The sequence below is a fragment of the Monocercomonoides exilis genome (genome assembly GCF_001643675.1).
Source record: "Monocercomonoides exilis strain PA203 chromosome Unknown scaffold28-1221067, whole genome shotgun sequence".
Lineage (NCBI taxonomy): Eukaryota > Preaxostyla > Oxymonadida > Polymastigidae > Monocercomonoides > Monocercomonoides exilis.
The window spans coordinates 356,906-380,575 of NW_027150573.1; the positions used below are offsets into that span (position 1 = coordinate 356,906).

The 23,670-nt window shown below is 46.3% G+C and overlaps 1 protein-coding gene across 1 annotated transcript; it reads right to left on the reverse strand.

Annotated features, from left to right (window-relative positions):
* Positions 1-96: 96 nt before the first annotated feature.
* MONOS_4994 (putative protein of unknown function (DUF4486)) lies at positions 97-23,530 on the reverse strand. Its single transcript, XM_067875107.1, has 2 exons — positions 13,874-23,530; positions 97-13,786 (listed from the first exon to the last, which is right to left on the reverse strand). Exons 1-2 carry the CDS (start codon positions 23,496-23,498, stop codon positions 252-254), a joined length of 23,160 nt encoding a protein of 7,719 aa, XP_067725626.1. The 5' UTR covers positions 23,499-23,530; the 3' UTR covers positions 97-251.
* Positions 23,531-23,670: the final 140 nt, after the last annotated feature.

The following is a 23,670-nucleotide window of genomic DNA, read 5'->3' on the forward strand; positions in this document are numbered from 1 at the left end:
ATTAAACAAGTGTTAACCTAAGCTCGAGCAAAAAACAAAGTAATCTTTTATTTTCAGGATAAAACAAATAAGCACAAACATTTTTTGCAGTTATACTCATATTTCTGTGTGAACCAATGTGTTGAACTTAAATGTTTTTGAGTTAAATAAATGCACTGATCTTAAATTTCAAGTAATGGCTTATTTCAAAAAATTTAACTCAAATATTCAAACATTTTAAAAAACTAAAATAAATGATATGTAAGAAAAAATTAATCTGACCAAGGAATTTCGTTAACAGAACGAAGTATTAACTCAGCAAAGTCCATATTCGCTTCAATTAAACAAGCTCCGCTACCATCACTTCCATTAGGCAAGGTTGAAGCAAATCGAGGATTAGATTTGGCCAATGGTGAAAAAGTGCTTCCTTCAGGTTGAAGAAGCGAGCCTCCAACAAGCAAAGGCGAAAGTGAAAATGCCTTGTTCAGAGCCACAGTCTTTGCAGCTGGGCGTAGAAGTGTGCTTAAGGCAGGGCAGATTCTATCAATGGTGAGATTAGGGCTAGGAATGAATGAAGGAGAAGGAGAAAGAGACGAAGAGGAAGAAGCTGGAGAAGAAGCAGACGACAGAGATTCTGTTGAGGAAGGAGGTGGGGTCTGCTGAGGAGACGAGTAGTGTGACAAGGAAGACTTCAAAGGAGCAGGGCGAGGCGGGTGCGGTGGCAGAATCGGTGGCTGTGTTTCGTTGAGAGGAATTGTGGTGTTGAAGATGATGTCGTCTTCGAGCCTGATCTTCTCCAACGCCTCTAGACATTGTTTCTTCTCCTCTGGCTGCTCAGGGGAGGAAGACACAGCCATTGCTGCTGCACCTCCACGAGGATCTTTGTTTCTGTTGCTGATGGCAGAGAGGGCAGACAACAGGAAGCGCTGGATGCAGCGATAAGCGCCTGCACGCGCATGGAGAGGGATTGGAGGCAGCGGAATGGGAGAAGACAGAGAAGAAGATGAAAGAGGAAGAGAAGAAGATGGTGATAGCTGTGATGAAGAGGTCGATGCGAAATATGTGGAAAGTGATGAGGATGTTGCAGACTGAGAAGCAACTTTTGATGTGTCGTTCTTTTTCGTTGCAAGCAATTCTGTGAGTGAAAGCTCTCCTTCTTTTCCTTTCCCTTCTCCTTCCTCCTCTTCCTCTTCTTCCTCAAACACTCCTTCAACAGTCGAAAGACGAAGGAGAAGATGGAATGCCCACAGACACATTGCAAAGCGGGGCTGGAATGGAGATTCTGTTTGAGTGAGTCGAGGTGTGCGAGGCTTTTGTGGAGAAGATGATGGATTTGCTGATGAGTCAAGCGGCATCGGCACATCAACACTGCTCAACGTCTGCATTCCGTCGATTGAAGTGGCGGACGATGAAGAAAGAGGCGAATCGTCTTCGTCTCCGTCCTTCTCGCCCCATCCGCACACAGTCCACCATCCGTTTGGATGCTTCATCACCCACAGCTTGTGCTGGCTGAGGATATCCTCCACAATCACATGCAGAGACTGAAGAAGGATTGACGGAATCACCCTCAGCCCAACATGCAGCGTGGACGAGGCGTCTGTGATGGAATAAACAAGCTGTTGAAGAGCAATGCCACAAGAAGGTGATGAAGCAGGAGAAGAAGGTGAAGCTGCTGCTGCTCCTTTGTCTGCTGTGGGAGGAGCAACTTTTGGATCTTCGAGCACAAAGCGCCTGTGCCATTCTGAGTTCATCAGTGCTGCAATTGCAGCTGGGAGACGAGAATCCAACGGGAAGCGTGCAGAATACACAGACTGAGACTGAGCAAGAGTATTCTGCACAACCACTGAAGTGTTGAGGGCTAACACACTTGTGAAAGGAGGAGGCAAAAAGATGAATTTGTCGAGTGGCGAATATTCTCCTTCTTTTGCATTGCCTTCCTCTGCAAGCTTTCCACTGACTGGCCTTCCACCTTCCTTTGCTTTTGTTCCTTTTCCTTCTTTTCCAGTTTCCTTTGCGTCTTTTGCTGTCTTCTTTGTTCCTTTGAGAGGACTCTGCGGGCGGTTCTGTCTCGAAGAAGGACGAGAAGGCGTTTTCTTTGTGTCGCTCATCTTGTTCTCAGTCGACGATGTTGTTGCATTCAAAGTCGAATCCAACGCCACAGAATTCGATCTCTTCGTTCTCTGCGCTTTCTCTCTCTCGTTTTCTGTGCGCTGATCATCGAACTGAGCTGTGCCGTCAACCATCTTCCCCATCATCCATTCCATCTCTTCCACCCAAACAACACATCTGTTGGCATACTGCGGCGAGTACTGACACAAAAGTCGGTGCAGCGCAGAAAGCTTGTGCGAGTTAGATGCTGATGACATGTCAGCTGAAGAAGAGGTTGAGATCCAATAGGAGGATGAAGGGGAAACACCAGACGATGAAGAAACAGATGAAATGGACGAAAGAGACTCGCCGGCAAACGGAGCGACGATTGAAGATGATTCAGACAGCAGCTTGTTGAAGAGAATGCCAATGTGCGTCAGTGGAATCTGGACAGAAGAGTATTTCCCGTCTGGCAAGTCGGACATTCCACTCTCAGTCGTATCGTCTTCTTTGGCTTTCGATCCTTTCTTCTCTTCTTTCTCTTTCTTTCCTTCTTTCTTTTCTTTTCCGCCTGCTTCTCCTGCTTTCTTCTGAGCAGTGGCTTCATTTGCGTTTTTGAGAGAGTCAGCAGAAGCAGCATTTGCATCAGCATCTTCTGCTTCGACAGGAAGAAGTGAGAACGATTTGTTCTGCATTGCAAGCAGATCTGCTCGGATAGAGACAGGAATTGATGACAATGGAAGAGAAGAGCTGGAAGAGTCCTGCAATGAAGCAGACGAAGGCGCAGATGCAGATGCAGAAGCAGAAGCAGAAGCAGATGAAGATGCCGATGAAAGAACAGATGAAAGAGTTCTCAGATTCTGCTGGGCATAAGTTATTCGTTCAAGGAGGCACAAAGCAGCATGACACAGACGTAGTTGGTGGATTCTTGCTGGATCAGCAGGAGAATATTGCGATGGCAGTGCAACAGTTGAAGAAAGCTCAGAAGAAAGCTTCGAAGTGGTTGTGACAGTCGTCTTAACAATCTTTGTGACTGTCGAATTGCTCGATGGATCAAACGTGGTTGTCTTCTTCATCTCGCTCTTTGAACTGCCCTTTGGCTTCCCTTCATTCAACGCCTTTCTCCTTTCTCTGCTTCTCTCTGCCTCCTTCTGCTTCCATCCAGGCGCCACAATACCCAGCAGCAGCACAATCTCACTCACTATTGCCCTTAACAGCGACAGATCATGGAAGCTTCCACACCCGCCACTGGCTGCCCAGCAAGCCCTCGATAAGAAAGAGCCTGCCCACACAACAAGAGTGCGAAACACCTCGGCTGAAATGATGGGCTTTCTTTTGGGTGTTTGCGCGCCCTTTGGAGTGGGTGTGATGACAGAAGACGCAGCCAGTTCTTCTGCTGTCTTTTGAGGAGATTCAGGCGGAGGCAGCGATGAGACACCAACAGGCGATGTTTCAGGCACAAACAGAGAAAGAGGTGATGCGCTCAGAGGAGAACGCATCACAGCAGAGAAAGGTGGGCTGGAGCGAGCAATAGGTGGCTGAGATGGTTCATTAATTTGGCTCAAATCAGAAGTCAATGTACTCACATCGCTAACTGAATTAGAAAGGGGATCTTTCTTTTCTTCTGAAGAATCTGAACTGTCTTCTCCTGTTTTCTGTTTCTTCTGTTCTTTCTCTTCCACCCAAAGGCAGCCAACACCTCCCCATTCAGGAAACACTACAGAGTCAAGCGGAAGCAGTGCACGCACAATCAGTCTGCCACAAAGAAGCATCGTCTGAGCAAAAGTGTGTGGAGATGGAACATGTGATAAGAAGACTGTTGAGGAGAGGTTGAGAAGGGAGACAAGAGACGGTGCTGTGCTGCCAATAAGACTGCGCATTGGGACATACAGTGAAGAAGAAGAAGTAGATGAAGAAGAAGAAACAGGAGAAATTGCAGTAGATGAAGAAGAGGAAGATGCAGATGATGAAGGTGCTGCTGTTGTTTGTGATGTGACATCAGCACGACGAGTGGGGTATTGAGGAGCAGCAGGAAGTGTTGGTGAGATGTTGAGTGATTCAGAAGGAAGAGTGGATGAAGAAAGGAACGAGGCTCTAAGCATTGACGGGATGAAAGGTGTATACAGATTAACTCTTGGTACAAGAAGCGGAGAAAGAGAAGGTGTCAGCGAAAGAGAAAGTGAAGGCTGATGATGGGCGTCTGAAATGATTGAGGAGAAAGTAGACATTGATGATGTGGAAGACGATGATGAAGATGAAGCGGAAGCTGAAGAAGAAGAAGGAAGAAGAGGCATCATTCTAACTGACATGGCTTGTAATGTATCCAGAATCAGCTTGTTCCTTTCATTAAATACAATCTCTGGAACAGATAAAGGAGAAACAGAAGAAGAACTTGTACTGCCACTTGCAGCAGAAGAAGAAGAGGAAGATGCAGAAGCAAGAGAAGTGATTGGGTCAAAGCCAGTTGGAGAAGGAAGTGATGTGTATGAAGGATTCACGGGTGGAGTTGGAAGTCCGTGAAGAAGAGATAGAGAGCAGAAGAGTGTGGATGCCATGGAAGCAATACGATGAGACAGCAGAAGCAAAGATGGCTGTGAAGAAAACGAAAGAGTGGATGAAAACGATGAATCTCCGCCTGCTGCAAAGAGAGTGGACAAGAGCTGGCTCATTGACTTCTTCAGCTCGGAGAATTGTGGAGTGTCTGTGATTGCAGGTGCATCTGAAGACGGTACAAGAGTGGTGACACACTCAGGTACACCGCCCCACAAATGCTCTGCTGCAAACAAAAGGAGCGCTGCCTTTGACGAATCAGAAAGCGGAGGATGCGCTTGCGAGCGTGCCAGTTTGATGGCGAGTGTGAGCGGACGAAGAGAAGAGGCAAAGGCCTGCACAGCAAGGACATCTGGGGAGACTGCAGAAGCTGGGACAGTTGTGCCGTTCGAAGACACAACTGTTGTTGGAACAAGCGACCGCAGAATTCGTGTCTGTGCAGTGAGAGAGAGAACTTTCCATCGAGTGTCGTTGGCTTGCCGGGCGAGAGTAAACAGATCAGTCGACGAGGCAAGCGCTTCGCTCCAGCGCAAGGAGAAGATGTGGGTGTGGAGGATGTTTGCATTGAAGAGAGCAGCGTAGTGTGACGAAGTGCGGAATGTGGTGAAAGCATTGGCACACAAATAGGGTGATGAACCATAAGACGATGAAAATGAGGAGATGTACAGCGACAGAATGAGTGAAGGAATTGACGACTGCAAAGCCTGGCTTGAAGATTCTGTTGAAGAATGCAAAAGATGAGGATAGCACGCGCCAAGCTCAGCAAGAAGCATATCCATCTCTTCGCTTTCTTCCTTCAAAAGTGCGTTTTCTACAGAATTTTGCATTACCTTGTTCCTCTTTTGCAGCTGCGTTGATCCAACATTAGAACTTTCTCCTTCGCCAGCCATCAATTGCATTTCTCTTCTGGTGTCCATCGTTCTTCCTCTCGCCATCATCTGCTCGCTCGCTCCTGTTCTTCTTGCTCTGCCCCTTGCCTTTACCAGCTGTCTTGCCAGCTTCCGTGCGACAATCACAGAAGCCCCTTCCTGCTGTGTCCCAATCATATCCAGTGCTGTACGAGAGATATCAACCACATCTTGTATGCAGCCGTCCAATGCAGACACCCAGCAGCAGAGTTGGAGAGTTTCCAAGGCGAGTAGAAGAGTGTCGGTGTACAATGGTTGGACTGAGAACACATCTGGATACGATTGGTGGCCAGATGGTAAAGTAGAAGTAGAAGTAGAAGTAGAAGAAGAGGCTGATTGACTGCTTTGAGTGTGTGCATCTCCTTCTGAAGGAATCATACGAAGTGGCTGTGGAACTCTCTTTTTGGTGAATGGATCGACATGTGCAGGCGGAAGAGTGGACAATGAAAGCTCATCCACAAAGAGAGAAATGATTGATAAAAGAAGTTGCGCAATCGGCAGAGAGGAAGAAGAAGAAGGCTGATCAGAACTGGTTGCATGGAGCATCTGTGTGAGTGTACTAACAGGATTGGAGGCAACAGAAAGTGCTAATGGAAGCAAAGGACGATTGATTGAAAGCGATGGGAATTGTGAATTTCCAATTGAAGATGAACCATTAGCACCCTGTTCAGCTGATAAAACATCCAACATTTGCTGATAAGATGATGAAGAAAGCAGTGAGTTGATACCATTTTTGGTAAGAACAGATTTTGATGTTGCAACAAATGGAGTGATTTCGTCTTCTGTAACATTTTCATGTTTGAATGTTGAAACTGCACCTTGTGCGGCTGGCTCATTAGATTCTTCCATTCCATAATAAGTTGAATAAAATGGCTTGCGTGTACCATCATATGGATTGGCCGATGCATTGCCAGAAGAAGAAGAAGAGACAGAAGGAACTGCTTTTGACGAAGCAGAAGGTGGTCTTGCAGCACGTTTTGTTGCAGAACCCGGCTTCTTTGTTTGCTTCTTTGCAGAAGTTGGTTTTATTGGTGTGTGTACTTTCTCTGTTGATTGCAGAACTGGAGAAGTTGTTTCAGAAAGGCTCGACTGAGATGCGAAAAGTGGAGGCGGTCTCTTTGGAAGAGGTGGAATGTGTGTGAAAGATACGATTTCTTGTGTAGAATGGGAAGACGCTGAATCTCCGGTTTCATTCAATTGGCTGTCTGTTGATGTTTGATCGAGCAAATCAGCACCAGCAACCAGAGTGGAACTGTTGCTTTCCTCTGCTTCTGCCAGTTGCGCCTGGCATTGCTGCAGAAGAGCCAATTGAGAAGCCACCACAACAGGATTCATCACAGACATCGGACACGCAGATGCCTGCGATTGTCTCTGCTTTTCGTCATTTTCAGCTCCAGCTTCATTTCCTCCTCCAATTGAGTCACCATCACCTTCACGGTCTGATGTTCCTGTTTTGACTCCATACATTGTGAGGTGTGCATTGATCCCAGCAACCAGCGCTCTTGTGTCCATCTGCCCTTCTTTGTTCCCTTCAAGCAGTGCTGGTGTAGATCCCACAGTGAGTGGGGACATCAGAGAATTGAATGCCATTCCTGAGACAAGAGGAGGCACAAACGAGGAGGAAGAAGAAGACAATGAAGAGGATGAATCGCGTGCAGTTGTTCTGGTTGGCGTATTTGCAACGTCCTTTGAAGAGAAATATGTTCGAGAGTGAGTTGCCTGTTGGGTGTATGTGTAGATGAAGAGAAGGAACTGCACACGCGCCTGCAGCAGCAGAATCAGCATTTGTGAAGGCAAAATTGAGAGAAGAGGATTTGGTGAACAAGTGTTATTATCTCCTTCAGCACTTTCATTGCTTGATGCAAATGAAGAACTTGATTGATGAGAAGGAATAGAAAGATTGCACAGGAATGCCAGCGCTTTTCTGTTCTGTGCAGAATCTGCAGGCTCGTCGCAACAAAAGATTGGGAATGGAGCATCATCGGGCAAAGTGTACAACACTCCTTTCCCTTCTTTGTTTGTACTTGACTCATCAGCTTCTGCTTTTTCCTTTTCGCCCTTCTTTTCTTTTCCTCCTTTTCCTTCTTTCTTCTTTTCCGCACCTTCTTCTTTCTTCGCCTTTGTTCCTTTTGCACCTGTCAGAGAAGCAGAGCCAGGTCTGCTGTCTGAACCAGTCTTTCCTTCGTCTCTCTCATCTGATCCGGATTTATTGTCCTCTTTCCTCGATCTTCCTCTTTTCATTTTATCTGTCTCAAACAGTTTCTCTCTATACATTGCCCTCTTCAGTGCTGCGTCTTCCATCACTTCCCACTCGCTGAGTGTTGTGGCAGCTCCTGTATTGAACAAACACACCAAATAGACAAACGCCTCGCTCACAAAGCCAGCGTCGAGGCAAGCCAGCGCAGAATGGTAGGTGGACAGGAAAACGTGGTGTGCAGAATTAGCACAGTTGATCGCAATGTGCCGATATAAGGCAAGAAGTGGTAGAGACTGCAGCGCGAAACCAGTGCGGCGCAGATGGATGCAGAAGAGTTCGAGTGAGGCACAAAGAGAAGCAGGGTCAGCAATGTGGGGATCTGCAAACAGATTTGAGAATGGAGAAGCAGAAGTTGGAGGAGGTGTCATGAAGAGAGTGAGTGAAGGCGATGTGGATGGAGATGTTGCAGAAGAAAGAGAAGAAGACGGGATGGCAGAAGCACCCGAAACAGCCAGTGGAGATAAGAGAGATGTGATGTTAATGCCAGCATAATCCATAAATCGGAAGGGAGGAGGAAGCTGCGGGAAATGCGCCAGAATCTCACAGCAGATTCCAGCGGCTGCAAGGGCTGCTTCAGAAAGACGATCAGCGTCGTCAGGGAAAGAGAATGTGGCAAGATTGTGGAGCAGCACAAGCGCAAGAAGCAAGTTCGGAAGAGGCTGCAGAGCAGAAGGAGAGTTGAGGTTGGAAGAGGATGAAGGTGCAGTTGAAGTGAGTGAAGATGTGAAAGTCTTTCTTGTCTTCTCATACAAAACAAGCGCATCTGAATTGTCTGTAAATGAAGGAAGGAATTCTACAGGTGTTGGCAGTGGGCAAAGTGAAGAGGTGTCCACAATAAATTCCTTGTTGCGGCCAGTTGCTGAAAATACAGGCGATTTTCCGCCTTTGCCTCTAATTGAACCAATTCCGCTCCACCAACCAAACACTTTGCGCCAGCCAGGAGAATCGCTTGCTTCGTTAACATCAGAGGAAGAAGGTGACGATGATGAAGGTGAAGGTATAGAAGTGGCCATGAGGAACTGCGGGCTCATGAACAGCGTGTCCAAAGCATCGCTCATCTCTTTTGTGGCTTCTCTTCTCATCTTTTCTGCAAACAGGTCTTCTGGATCGAATGCAGACAGCAGCAGAAATAGCTCTGTTTCTGATCGTTTTGCGAGCGACGGGAAAGGAGAATTCTCTGCCGGCTGGTGCTTCTTCACAAGAGAAATGGCTCTTTCGCGTTCTGAGTCCAAATACGCATCGTCAAACTCATCGTCATCGACATTCAGCGCATTTGCCTTCTGCCTTTTTGCCCTTTTCTCACGAGCAGTCTTCAACAGCACCGCAATTTGCTCTTCTTCGTCTTCTTCACCCACCAGCCTCAGCAAAGGCAGTGATTGCAGAGTTCTCACAGCAGTGAATGACACTATGCGGATGGCCGCCAGCTCTCTCAGCGCAACAGCAACCATGAACGAGGAGTGCTGAGAACGCAATGAAGAAAGAAGAGCAGAGTAGCGAGTTATCAGCGGGGTTGGGCGAAGAAGGCGGTAAAATGGAGGTTGATAAGGAGTTGTTGAATAAGCATTTGTTGAAGAAACAGATGTAGTTGATGTTGTGAGAGCACTTGATTTGACCATCGACTGCCTGAACATGTAGTCAATCGGGAGCAGCTTCAGTTTTTGGCTGCCTTCTGGTTGTAGAGTGATAGGAGATGCTGCCCTTACAACCATCGACTGGGTAGGTGGGGTTGATCGATAGCTGCTTTCGACGAGTGCTGTTGGCAACACCGCTCTCTCAAAGAGTGTCTCCAGAACTTTCACAAAGTCAAATCCAGTGCACGACGAAATAGCTGTTGAGCTTCCATCAGCATTGGCATCTTCGTCAAGCACAGTATTCATTGAACTGGCCGTTGCACTTGCCTGCAGACTCTTTCGTGTGGATGATTTCGGTCTGGCAGATGCCTTTCTTGTCTTTTTAGAAGGAGATTGCGAACGAGATGTTCTGCCTTTTTCTGGAGACGAAGGACGAGATCGACTCTGCGATGCTCCAGAATAATTGGCTGAACTGGTGACTTCGCCCAATTCACCTCCTTCACCCATTGTTCGCTCCAAGTCCTGCTCAGCTCCTCCCGTTTCTTCCTTCTTCTTTCTTGCCTTTTCTTGCTCTCCTTTCAGCACTTGCTGATAGCACCACTCCATCCACATGCGCGATGCAGTTTGCATTTCGTTCTCTGCCACCGCCATCGAAGCAACAAACATCGACCCGTCTTCACGGCAGAGGTTGTGCTCCTTTTCAATCTTTGGCACAGACATTTGCGAATAGACAGTTGCAAATGGTGTGGAAGAAGAAGAAGCTGATGTTGATGTTGTTTGAAGAGACTCATAAAATGAAGCAGATGTCTCGCTTGTTAGCTCAGATGAGATTGGCACATTGGGAACTTCACTTGCCTCAGGCCATTTGTCCTTCTCGCTCCACCTTATTCTCTCTGCAAAGCGAATCGTCTTCTGCCTCTTCAGTTCAATGGCCACACGCGCATCTTCCCGTTCTTTCTGTCTTCTCTTCTGATTCTCCTCAATTTCTTTCTTCATCCGCTCTTCGTCTGCCAGAAGAGACTCCACTTCGCTTTGGATGTCGTCTTCTTTGCCGCTTTCTTCCGCATTCTCAGCTGCTTCTTTGGCCTTCTTTGTCTTTGCGGTTTTCTCTTTTGTCTTCTCTTTTGAAGACTGAGGACGCGATCTCGATTTCTTCTTCTTTTCTGATGGAGTTGATGGCTGCGTTGTTGAAGGAGGTTGTTCGCTTTGCTGTTTTCCTGCTTTTCTCTTTTCCAGAAGCTGGCTGAAAAGAGGAGGAAGCGGAGGTAGCGATGGATAAGAGTATTGAAGAAGAGAAGCATTAATCAGATTGCCTCCAGTTGGAAGAGATGGCTTGAGATGAGTGGATAGTGGAATTGAAACTGTGTTTTCTGAAGGCAAGTAAAATGTGGTGAAAGCTGAGAAAGGAGAAGAAGCTGAAAGTGAAGAGCCAGCTTCTGTAAACCAATAACAGTTTGAAACCTGTGAAGAATGAACGAGCGAAGGCGGTGCGATAATTGGATTAGAAGGCTGCGTGGCAAATGAAATGGCAGTTGAGGCTGATGATGAGATAGCTGAAGGCGTTGTTGATTGAAGTGCATGCGAAGCAGAAGATGCAGAAACACCAGAAACTGACTGCATTGAGGACGATGATGACGCATACGGCTTCATTGCAATTTCATCGGCTGAAGATGCTACAGCATCGAATGTGTTGTAGCTGCTTTCCACAAACGGATTGGGGGTTTGGGCAGCACCATCAGCCAAAAAGCGCGACAATGAGAAAGACGGAGGAAGAACGCGCATTTGCTCCATCCGTGTCAGATCACTCAGCCACGGCATGTGCAGCAAGATCAGAGGAGATGGGAGCAAAGGCGGTGCTGACTTGTGCATGGAATGCGATGATTGAGAAGAGTTGTTGGCTCCTCCTTGAGCGCCTGTGAGTGTCTGAGCGAAGAGCAATAGCTCGTTTTTGAGGCCAGATTCGGTGAATGATCCGCCCAGCAGTGAAAGCTTGATGATTGTCCGGATAATGTCAGCTGTTCCTGCGTGGAGCGAAGACAGCAAAGAGGGTGGAGAATACAGCTGATGGAAGAATAGAATGTCCAGAAGAGACGCAGAAGAGAATGGAGAAAGAGTGAACAGATCATCCTGTTTGAATGGAGGGAACGGTGTGTGCCATTCTTGATTGCTTTGGTCTTCAGAACTTGGTGTTGGATTCTGCATTGCATTAGTATTCGACTGGTTTGAAGATGAGCTATTTGGTGTTTTTTGCCATCTTTCAGTCCTTCTGTGATGAGAAAACGATGTGAATTTTCTCGTTTTTCTTTCAGAAACAGGGTTAGATGCAAAATCAGATGCAAAGATAGTGAAGAAAGCTCCGAGTGTCGTGTTGTTAAGGAAAGAATACAAACGAAGCAAAAGAGAAGAATCCGAATTAAAAGAGCACGAAGCTCCTGGAAGTGTATTCAATGGGTTGTGGAACGACAAAAACAGCAGCTGTGAAGGTGTGGGAGATGCGTCTGCAGCGTTTGACACAGCTGATCTTTGGTCATCACTTGCTGTGCTGAAATAAGACTGCATTGAATTGGATGATGGGGTGAACGGATTCGAGTGAGAAGGTGATGGTAGCTTTTCAATTCCTAATTGGAGCGTTGAGTCTCTCAAATATTCTGGTATTTCACTTTTAGCCTTTCGCTCTTTGGCTCTTCTTTCTCGCTCTTCCTCGTCTTCTTTCAGCTTCCTTTCTAATTCAATGCTCATCCTTTTTTCTTCCTGTTTGGCTTTTCTTTCATTCATTCTTCTTTGTCTCTCGGCCTCTCTCTTCACATTCAAAAGATGCAAACGAATATACGAGAACGACAGTGCAAGCGAAAGAATAGCAGACAGAAGTGTGCAAAGTGTGCGAGACAAGATCTGAGTCAAAGAACGAGTGATGAAGAACCTGAAGCAAAGGGAGGCGTTCAACGACGGCAAAGACTGGAATATCAAAGTTGAGAATGCACTTGAAGAGCTGCTGGATGCAGAGGAAGGATACGACGAGAACAGCAAAGGCATCATTCCACTTCCCATCTGCTGATATGGCATTCCATAAGCATCTGCACCTCCGCTCTGCTGTTTCTTCATTCTTTCCTCTTCCTCTTTTCGCTTCTGCATCTCAAACACTTCATTCAGCCATTTCATCTTCCTCATCTCCGCCCACATTTCGCTTCCCATTCCGCTTCCCATCACACCTTCCAGAACAGAACTCATCCGCTCCGCCATAACTCTCCAGCACTCTACCACCAAAGAGAAGTGCGATGCTCGTGAGGCAAGTGTTGCACCACGGCAGCAGTGCGACACAAATGACAGAAGTGCTTCAGCAATTGCACGGCGAAGAGGCGGAAGCGAGAATGAAGATGAAAATGAGCAAGAGGATGATGCGGGCTTAATATACGATGAGACAGGTGGAAGAAGCGATGATGGAAGCGCAGAAGATGATTGCTCTTGAGAACTTGCTGTTGCATTTGTTGATAGACTGACTGAAGAGCTGGCAGAAGTTGGACGTTCTTTGCCCTTCTTCTCCAAAGGTGCACGTTGCTTCTTCTCTTTTTCTCCTTCTCCTTTTTTCGATCCTGTAGCTTTCTCCTTCTCATCTCCTTTTTGTGTCATTTTGTTCCACTCGCTCAGAATTCTGTCTCGTTCTTCTTCTCGTTCTGTTTGTGTTCGCTCTTGTTCTTCTGGGTCAAATCCAACAAACACTGCTTCATTCACAATTGATGATAACGTTGGCACATCGCGCTTATCCAACGTAACTTCTTCTTTTGAAGCCTCCTTTTCTTTGTCGTCTTTGCTTGCTTTCTCACCTCCAGCTTCTGATTTCTTTTTCTTTTCTGTCTTTTTGCTTCCTTTCCCTTCTTTTCCTTCTTTTTCAGCTCCACTTTCTTCTCCTGCTTTAACTGCTGTCGTCTTCAGTGCTGGACATATCATCGCAAAGAACCCAAAGTAGTGTGCAGGAGACGAATACATTTCATCAACGCATCCATTTGAAGAGCATCTCAATAGATAGGCACAATTTGGTGGGAGTAACGAAGGCAAATCTGCATTGGATTTTGACTGAGCATCAGAATTGTCTGATGCATCACCATCGTCTGCGATTCCATCACCTCCGTACAAAAGCCTTCCTCTCTTCTCTTTCCCCATTCCGTTAGCCATCTCAGCAGCTTCTACGCTTCCGGCAACTCTTGCAAACACCGAAAACAGAAGGTTGATCATCATTTCTGAGACAGGAACGACAAACGATGGATCAAACAATGCAAAAGCTCTGAGTGACGAGGGAGAAGAAAGGAAAGGAGGCAACGTGAATGCTGCAGATGAAGAAGAAATTGGATAAGGTGAAAGAGAAATGGAAAGAAGAGGAGAAATAGCTGAGGAAATGTCAGAAATTGAGACTGAACTTGACCCTGTCTGTGATGCGTCTGATGAATGATTGATGAGCGAGAACAGTTGACTCAGTGAAGAATTCATTATTATTCCTGTTGGCTCCGTTTTTTGATTCCACAAACTCAATTTCTCTTTTCCTGTGTTTTCTCCGTTTTCTTCACTTGCTTCGCTGCTGCTTTCTTTGTCTCCTTCTCCTTCCTCTCCATTGCTTCTTGCGCTGTCGCTCCTCTTTCCGCTTCTCAAGCAGATCTCCTCACCTTTCTTTCCTTCTCCGCTTCCCAATCCATTGCTTTCAGCAATCATCATTTCCTCTGCTCTCTTCCACTCACACAGCCCTGCCACCATCTCAAACTGCGCCTGAAACGCTGATGATTCTCTCACACTCACACGCCACTTCTTCACCTCCGCCGAACGAATGCGGCACATCTTCCAAAAAGCAAAGATGGTTCCAGCTGCACACAGCTTGTTGTTCTCCTCCCTCTTGTGCTCAATCAGTGCAGTCCGCTGCTTCTCTCTCTGCGCCTGTATTTGACGCTCCTCTTCTGCATCAATAGAAGTCGGTGTTCGTGTTGTTGATGACGGCATATCGTCTGTCTTTGCTGTATCTCCATCACTTTTAGCTTCTGCGTTTTCTTTTGTTTCTTCGGGTTGCTCTGCAGCTTTTCCTTTGTCAGCCTTCTTCTTTTCCTTGGGTGTTGCTGATCTTTTTGCTTTCGCTTTTGTCTTCGCCTTTGCCTCTGCAGGCTTCTCTTCTTCAGCTGCGGCTTTTTCCTTTTCTTCACTCTCAGCCTTCTGTTGAGTGTCGTCCAAAGGAATCTTTCCACTTCTTCTGTCTCGCAGTTCCTTTGCCTTCCGATCTCTTTCGTTCATCTCTTCATCCACCTCCTTTTCAATGTCTCTGAACCAGTTGTATTCAGTCTCATATTCGCTGTTGAAGATGTCAAGAACTGCTTGCTTTCCTCCTCTTGGCACATAAACACGCGGTGGGCACATGTAATGATAAGCCGAAAATGGAGATAGCTCAACTGGAGATGTGGGATCTAACGTAATGGAAGAAGATGATGATGACGAAGAGGAGGATGAAGCTGAAGCTGAAGCTGAAGTTGAAGCTGAAGTTGAAGCTGATGCTGATGAATCTGAGGCAGACGATCCAATCTGCAGCCAATATGAAGGAAATGTTGCATTGAGAACGACAGGAGAAATAGGAGTTGCAGCTGATCCGATTGTGAGCGTCTTAATCATCGACAGCACAGTCTGGTAGTTCTGCGGCTTCTGCTTCAGCATCTCTTCACAAATGAGAAGTGCAAGGCGCAAAAGGGATGCTGGCCACAGCAATGAGCTGTTGAATGCTAAAGCAGAAGAAAGAAGACTCAAAGGCGATCGCGTTGGCCGAATGTGTCCGTTCGCTTCTGCTGATTTTGCTGCTTCGGATGCTTCTTCTTCGGCTGCTTCTTCTTCTTTCGCTTTTCCTTTCCCTTTCCCTGCTGCCTCTTTCTTTTCTTTCTTCTCTTTTCCAGTTTTCTCCTTTTGTGCATCCTTTTCAGCTGCTATTTCTTCCGTTTCTTCGTTTGATGACGCTTCTTTTGGACGTGGTTGCTGGACAGCCACTCCACACACAGAAAGAAGCTCAGAAAGAGAAGGAAAGAGCGAAGGAGAAAACGGATTGGATTCGCTGGATTTGCTGCTTTCAGTAGAAGATGAAGATTTCTCGTCTGATTCCTTTTGTGCATTTGGAGGAAGAGGGAATGAAACAGCTGGAGGGGCTATTGACAACAGCTCCTCCCATGCTTGTGAAGGGTTGGATTCAATAAGAGAAGTGATGCGTGCAATCTGAGCATTAACATCACTTGCAGCAAATGGATTGTGGAAATCAACAGGACTCTTTGCATTGCTTGTTTCCTGTGTGTCATTTTCTTGTGGCTTCTCTTTGTTCTTTGAAGCTTTTTGGTTTTTATCTTCTTGAATTGTTGTTGCTGTCTGTGTTGATGCAAGCTGATTGCCTTCATCTTTCCTTGTTTCTTTTTCATTCTCCACAAAGTTTGGTGTTCCTTCAGGCCAAATGAGTTCTCTGACAGAAGTTGTGCGCGTTGCCACTCCGCAAAAAGTGGCAGAAAGAGAGGCAAACGACGCACTCAATGCACGATGTCCGAGAAGCAGGTGAATTCGCGAGAGCTGAGAAGGAAGAAACGTCAATTCTTTGACTGGTGTTGGTGCCAGCTGCGAGAAATCCTGAGAATTGCTGGATGAGGACGAGGATGAAGATGAGTCTGAAGACGAACTGGATTGAGATTCGTTTTGAGATTCGCTAAGTGGAAGATGCATCTTAATACACATAAGAAGCAGAGAATCTAGTGTAAGTGCAGCTGTCAGCAAAGATTTGATCATTGCTGGAACAAGCATGGTAGACAAAGGTTGTGATGTAGATGAAATCAATCCAGCAGTTGCAGAAGTTTTATCTCCATCGTCAGAAGAAGAAGAAGAAGAAGCGCTATCTTGTGCTGATTGAGCTTGTGCTCCTTCTTTCTCTTTTTCTTTTTCTCCTTTTTTCACTTTATCTCCTTTTGAAGTACCAGGTCTTTCTTTCTTCGCCGCATTTTTCGAGTCTTCGCTGTTTTCCTTTGCCTTCTTCTCTTTTCTGGAAGCTGGTCTCTTTGTTGTTGTTGACAAAGTCGAGCCCAGCAATCCTTCTGATGTGGCAGTCGCATCCAAAGATGCTGTCTCCTGGTTGGATGCCTCTTCATCGATCGTATCCAAAATCCCTCTTTGCCTCAGCCTTTCCTTTCTCTTCTCTTCTCTCTCCTTTCTTCTTCTTTCCATTCTTTCTTGTCTCATCCTCTCTTTGTCTTCTTCTCTTCTTCTGACAGCATTCAGCATCTCTTTCTCCACAACAGCGCATTCACCACTAAGAGTCTTCACCATTCCCATCACAGTCTCTCTCAAGGAAACAACTTTAGTGGATGCATATTTTTGAGATATGGTTGGTGTCGAAGGAGAGAAAATCAATGCAGATAAGCAGGATGCCATTAATCGCTGTGCCCTGAACCATCCCAGTGAAGGAAGAGAAGATGAGTTGGCATTCAAAGAAGATTGGCGCGCTTGTTCATTCCCTCCATTAGAAGCACTTTCACTCTTATTTGAGTCATTTCCATCAGAAAGTGGCAATGCTGAAGCAGCCATCGGATTAGGAACGCTTTTCAGTGCTTCCACAATCACCACCAACGAGCGAATGATAGCTGGGTGTGTCTTTCCTTGCACAGACAAAGCGCCTGTGTGAGAAAGCACAGCAAACAGACGCGAGGCATATAGAACCACATTCGAGTGGTCTCCAATGAGCAGTGCTGCTTCAATGGCAATGGAAAAGGCAGAGGCTGATCGCTGGAGCAGAGAAAAGGAAGATGAAGACGACATCACTGAGCACGATGACTGAGTGAGTGATAGCTGCGATGGTGAAAGATCTGGCCTTAATGAGCTTGATTCTTTTGATCGACTGCTTGCTCCACTTGCAGATTCATTGCCATCTTCATCATTCACACTATCGTCATCTGCATTGTCTTCTTCTTCAGCTTCAATATTTTCGAGCTCTTCTAACAGCTCCTCTTCATTAAACTGACTCTCTTCTTCTTCTGTTCCTGTGTTAGCTCCATCTTCTCCGGTGAATCGCTGTGTGATGTTGTATCCCTCCATTCCTTCATTCAGTTCATCTAAAACTGTTCCTTCAGTGTTGTCTGCTTCTTCAGCAAGCAATGCGTCCAACTCCTGCTTCTTCTGCTCTTCTCTTCTTTCAATCGCGATCATCTCCTTCCTCTCTCTTTGTTTTCTCTTCATCACCTCCAGCATCTTCTCCCTCATTCTCATTTCTCTCAAAGCCGCTCGTTTTCCTCCATACAACTCAAATGCAGTCATCCCAATGCCACTGCTGCCACTTCCTCCAGCTTCGATCTCATCCTCCTCTCCACCGTCATTGCCCATCGCATCCATTCCTGAATCCATCCAGTTCTTATCACCTTCTTCAGAATTTCCGCCTCCTTCGCCTTCTTCTTCCCTTCTTCCTTCACTTCTTCTAATTGCTTGCAGAGCTAATGACATTCCAACACGTGCTGCTGAGGAGGCCACACCGTAAACAGAAGAGCGAGGCAGCAAGGAAGCCAGTTCAGTGTCAAGAAAGTGCCGCACAGAAGACATTGTGAGTGAAGGAGTGGTATGAGTGTAGCTGATCGATGGAGAAGATGAATTGGGAAGAGTGTCTGTATTAACCATCACAGCATACGAATATATCAGCTTTGCAAGTGTCAATGAATTGCCCATCAAATACGTCGACACAAGCGTTGTCTTTCCAGACGGTGAGACCGCTTCCAATTGTGGACTTGAAGCCAGATCGCCCATCTTAATCTTCCTGTTGCTCCGAACTGTGTGTGCTGAATGGACCATCTGCCCAATCTGATTCAGTGTGGACGAGAGCGAAGCAAGCAATGACACAAGTGGAACAGGATAGCATGTTGTGATTGGAGCAGTGGCCATTCCAATCACTTTGATGTTCGTTATTTGAGAGCCATTTGGTGAAGAAGCAGATTCAGCCTCCTTTTTCGAAGTGCTGGCTGTTGAAGACGATGCTGTGTTGATTGAAGCAGTTGAAATAGGAGTTCCATTCTCATCGCAACGAGCACAGCCAAAGATGTATGAGGCGTTGCTGTCCAATCCGCTAATGGTCACTGGCTGGTAAGGCTCAAGTGGAATTCCTGTGCCAGAAAGTGTGGTTGACTTCATGGAAAGACCCGTGGCTGCATCAGACTTCTTTCCGTAAAGAATAAGACGATATGGATATATTGGAGCTGATGATGATTGATTTGATGAAGAGCTAACGGAGGATGGAATAATCGGAGTCTGTGCAGGATCAATGGGAAGCAATGTGATGGATGTGCTTGTGCGTGAAATCAGCAGCGGAGGAAGGGGTGGATTCTCCATCAGTGCCAGTCGTTCTGCACCAGACGTGGCTCTTTCTCTCTTCCTGTTGATGTGGAGCACTTCATTCCTCATCTGCTGCATCCAAACAGACAGCGTCGCTTCAGCCACGACGGCAGTCGCTGCTGCTGACACGGCCTGATGGCAGCTGCTTACAACGATGCTGCACAGCTGAGTGATCATACGCGTTCTCTCGCGCACACGTAGCACTTGACGGGTGATGGGTGGAACGCCACTTGCAGAGGAAGATGAAGAAGATGGAGAAGAGGAGGAGGAAGGAGAAGTGGCTGAAGGTACAGAAAACCCGAGACCATCGTACACTCTCGATGGAATGTACCTTCCTTTCTTTTGTGTTCCTTCGAATTGCTTCTGTTTCTCAATCAGAGTTTGTTCTTTGTCTTGCTGATTATTTCCTTTCTGTCCGTTTTCTTCTGCTTTTGCTCCGGAAATATCGCTTTCATCGTCAATTTCTTCAATTTCCGCTGTTTTTCTCTTTCCGTTGCCTTCTTTTGAGTGGCGCTTCAGCAATGTTGTCTCTTCCTCTTCTGCTTCTTCAGCTATCAGACGCAGCAGAATCTCACATTTCGCGCGAACTGACTCTTCGTTAAGCAGAAGCCGTTCATACGGATTCAGATGCACCGCAGCTGAAATCTCTTCTTCAGCTGTGAGCGAAAAAAGTGGAGGAAAATATTCATCCTCCAATGTGCCTGATGATGCTGGTGAACCATTTGAAGAAGAAGAAGATGATGATGATGACGATGATGAAGGTACAGCAGACGTAGCAGAGAGAACAGAGAGTGTGTTTGAGTTAAGTATGCTTGTCTGTGCAGATGGTCGTGTTGTTCCCTGCATTCTCTGTGTAGCTCCTCTGTCAATAATCGGCTGTGTCTTCTTCGAGCCAATCCCAACAGCCGTCCCCAGCGCATCCAGCGTCTCCTTCTTGGTAACTTTCTGTCTGAAGTGCGCGTCATACACTTTCTTCGCCTTGTTTCCTCCGCGCTTCATCTCCACCCAAAACAGCGAGCGCATAATCTGTGCATACAGCGCTCTCAGGTCGCCTTCCACCACCCACATCGCATCTGTCTCGAAGGGTACAGTCAGTGGAAGCTGCAGCGACGTATTTGCTGCCTGGGAGATGGATGTGTAGGATGAGTATGTCTTCACCACAACCTCCAGCATCGACGCTGTGATGAGCCCGTTCCCTCGGCCGGTGTCGGGAATGCCTGGAAGAGCAGGCGTTGTGGTGCAAAGAACATAGTCGAGGAAGTTGCGATCAGCAGTGACCGAGTCCAAGAAGGAGTGCTGCTGGGCAAAGGACGAGAAGTGGCTGAAAAGAGTGGACTTTGCAGATAAAAGGAAAGTTCGGCTGGATTTGAGGAGAAGTGAAGAGAGATGTGGAGTGAATGACGCAGCAGGAGCATCAGAAGAGTTGGAGGTGGCGGGAAATGAAGTCGAAGAGGCGATGGCAGTGTTTGTGGACAAGGGCTTTGAAATGACAGCAGATGTGTGTGTTTGAAGAGCTGTGGCTGAGTAAGTGGAAGAAGAAGAAGATGATGATGATGATGATGTTCCTTTCATTGTTTGTGACTGCATTGAAGACGAAGCCAAAGGAGATCCCACAGGTTTCACCGGCGCAGTCTCATTGATCCGCTCCTCTTCCTCAAAAATGCCGCATTCCATTCGCTTCTCTCGCATCAAGCGAAGAAGACGGCACAAGTGCAGTTTCAGCTGCTCACGATGCACTAACTGAGAGCAGCCTCCATTTCCTATCCAAACAAGGTGCTCCGCTGGAATCGTCTGTGTGGGTGTGTTAATGAACGGAGAATTAAACATCCTACTTGCCTGAGTTTGAGAAAAAGGTGATGTCATTGTAAATGACGACGTAGGTACCAATGCAGATGAGCCAAGCATTGATGAGGAGAAAGCGCCAGAAGCAGACTGAGCATATGCTGTCTGTCCATTTCCCAGTGCATTTGTCTGAAGCGGATGAGCTGCATTTCTTTCTCTGTCCTGTTTTTCGCTCGAAATGCCAGCTTTCTCTTCTGCTTCGATTGTTTCGACCAGTTTGCGCGACAGTTCCGCACAGATGATGGCTGCCTCACTGTGCATTTGTGGATCAATCATCTCCTTCCCCAGGCAGAATACAGTCATAAGCTGCTGCTGGTATTGTTGCCGTTGACGCTGTGAAATGCTTGCAGATGGAGAGGAGGCTGAAGAAGAAGAAGAGGAAGAGGAAGACTGAGAAGGTGATAAGTTAGCATTTGAGTCTGGAAGTTTAGACACAATGGGAAGATGAGTAGATGGAGAGAATTTATCTGAGGGAATCAAAGCGAGTGAAATGATGCACAAAAAAGTAGTTGTGAAGCGAAGCAGGAGCGGCAGAGGAAGAAGCGACGAAAACGAGAGAGGAGTCGATGACGAAGACGAAGAGAAGGCGAGTGCCTGGATGTGGTGCCAGAGCACCGCGAGGGCGTCGACGACGACTTCAGATGGGAGAGAGAAGGCAGCGCTGAGTGCAGCTGACGAAGTCGGGCCAGAAGACACTGAAGCTGATAAATTCTGCGCCATTGTGTCGATTGCCCTGCCTGTTTTCGTGAGGAGTTTCGTGTCTGTTTTGAAAGTTCCGCTGGCTGCTGTTGCGGGATCTGATGGCATTACAGCTGTTGAGGTGGAAGGAGAAGAAGAAAGAAGCAGAAGGAGAGAATTCCCTAGGCGCTCTACGTGAAATGGCATTGACAGAAAAGATGGCTGTGATGAAGAAGCAGAAGAAAACTGCATTTCAACAGGAAATCTCAAAACACGCTCTACAAGAGGTACCTGCGAAGCGAGAAAAGATGAAAGATATTCTGAAGGAGATGGAGTAGAGGAAGAAGAAGATGATGATGACGGTGAGGATGAGTTGAAATTGGAAGCACTTGAATCTCCTCCGTTGACTGAAAGTGGAGCAGGTTCATCGTCTTTGCTTCCAGATGAAGTGGTTGGAGAAGCATCTTTCTTTACAGAAGTTTGAGCAGCAAACTGAAGTGGTGAATTTCCGGCAGCGCAGTTCTGCGTGCTCTTGTTCATCAAAGGCGACAGTGCGCAGTACAGCCGCACCTCGTTAATTTGCGGAGGAGAAAGTGGTTCTGCCAGAGAAACCGGGGCACACAGCGGAGAATACGAGTCAAGCGCGCTCAAAACAGAGGCGCTGGGCATTTCAACGCTGAGCGAGTCGACAAGGCCAATGCGCTGCATCGCCATGACTCCGACTGCCCGATCGACAGAAGCGCCGAGCCGGTCGAAGAGTGGGAAGTAGTCCCAGGCGAAGGAGAGCCGAACGGCACGTAGGAGAATCAGCGGAGGAAGGAAAAACGGATCAGAAGTGTTATCTGTCGAGGCATCTGCACTCGAAGCAGATGGTGGATCAAAATAAGGGTCTTTGGAGTCTTCTTCTGCGAAGAATTGTGGTCGAGGGATGTCTGTACCATTGGCAGCAGTCGTGTTGATGTCTGCTCTTGCCGCAGAGGATGGACGTGAAGAAGGTCTTCCAGGCTTCTTCTCTGCAGATTTTGGTCTCTTTGCCTTTTCTTTTTCTGGTTGCGAAGTTTTCTTCTCAGTGGAATTAGACTGTGCAGAAGCGCTTTGCGATGGAGTTGCCTTTGATGAAGATTGGGTCGATGACAATATGTGCGCGGGGAAGATGAGATGTTGGATACACTGAAGAATAATAGTGGCATCTGCATTTTCAAGTGAAGCATTTTTATCATCTTTATTTGAAATGTCATTTCTCTCAGTATTCTTCTGCTCCAAATCATCGTTAACTTGTTGGATTTTTATTTGGGATTCTGTATATGGGTTTCCTACAATCTTTTTCTGAGCTGTTGATATTAGATTCAAAAGAGCTTCGATCTTCCGAATTCTTTTCACTCTCAATTCATCGGTTGTTTCTTTTGTTTGCGCTTCTGTGTCTGTAATTGTGTCTTCAGCAGTCATTCCTTTCGCATTTTGCGCTGTTGTTTCAACAAGGTTGTGAATGAGTTGCACTGATTCAAGTGCAGTCTTTTTTTTCTGATAAAGATCATACCTAATTTGCAACAATCCAACTTTTTCGATTGCGTCTTGAAGCATTTGTTCTTCCTCGCCTGGCAAAGGAGTATCATCCATATGTTCGATTTCGTTCAATTCGTTCACCTTTGACCAAGCTTGTTCTGCAGCTTGTGCAGCTCGATCAATATCTCCTCCAGATTCTGCCGCATAGCAAAGAGCTGTGTAAAGTGAAACGCGCAGAGAAAGATGACGAATAGAAAGCAGTGGAAGCGAAGACTCAACGAGAGCAATGCAGTCTGCCAATGGTGCACATGGAAAAATCGAAAATCCAACTCTTGTCAAAGTTTGACAAAGAGTAAAAATGCATATAACTCCTCGATGAATTAGCCAGTATAAACGAGCGGGTGAAAAACTGCGTACAGTATATAATAAAGCCAGAGTAGATTTAATTTCATTCATAATCAAAGAAATATTATCTGATGAGGAAAGCGATGGATCTCGTTGCAAAATTTGTGAAGTCGTGCAAGTAGATATTCCTAATTGTGCTTCAACGAGTAATGGAAACAACTCTTCTAATTTGCTCTGTGCGTTTTCTTTTTCTTTAGGCCTTTCTTCCTGCTGAAAAGAAGTTATGAGTTGAGTCGCAAGATTTTTGGCTTGAGAAAAGCAAAGGGAAATAGCATCGGTATAGGAGTTATTTTCTTTAAGTTTTTCTCCTTCTTCTAGCAAAAAGTGAAGCCTCTCGATGTCTTGTTTCGTCATGAGAGCAACTAAACTTTTTGAACCGTTCTATTTCCAAAGAATAATTTATGGTATAGGATCAAGACTACAACAAATTGAAAATAAATAGAATAATATCATATTAAAAAGTGTTCAAGTCATTTTGCAATACGTCGAATATCATTTTCTACATTTGTTTCGATATTTAATGAAT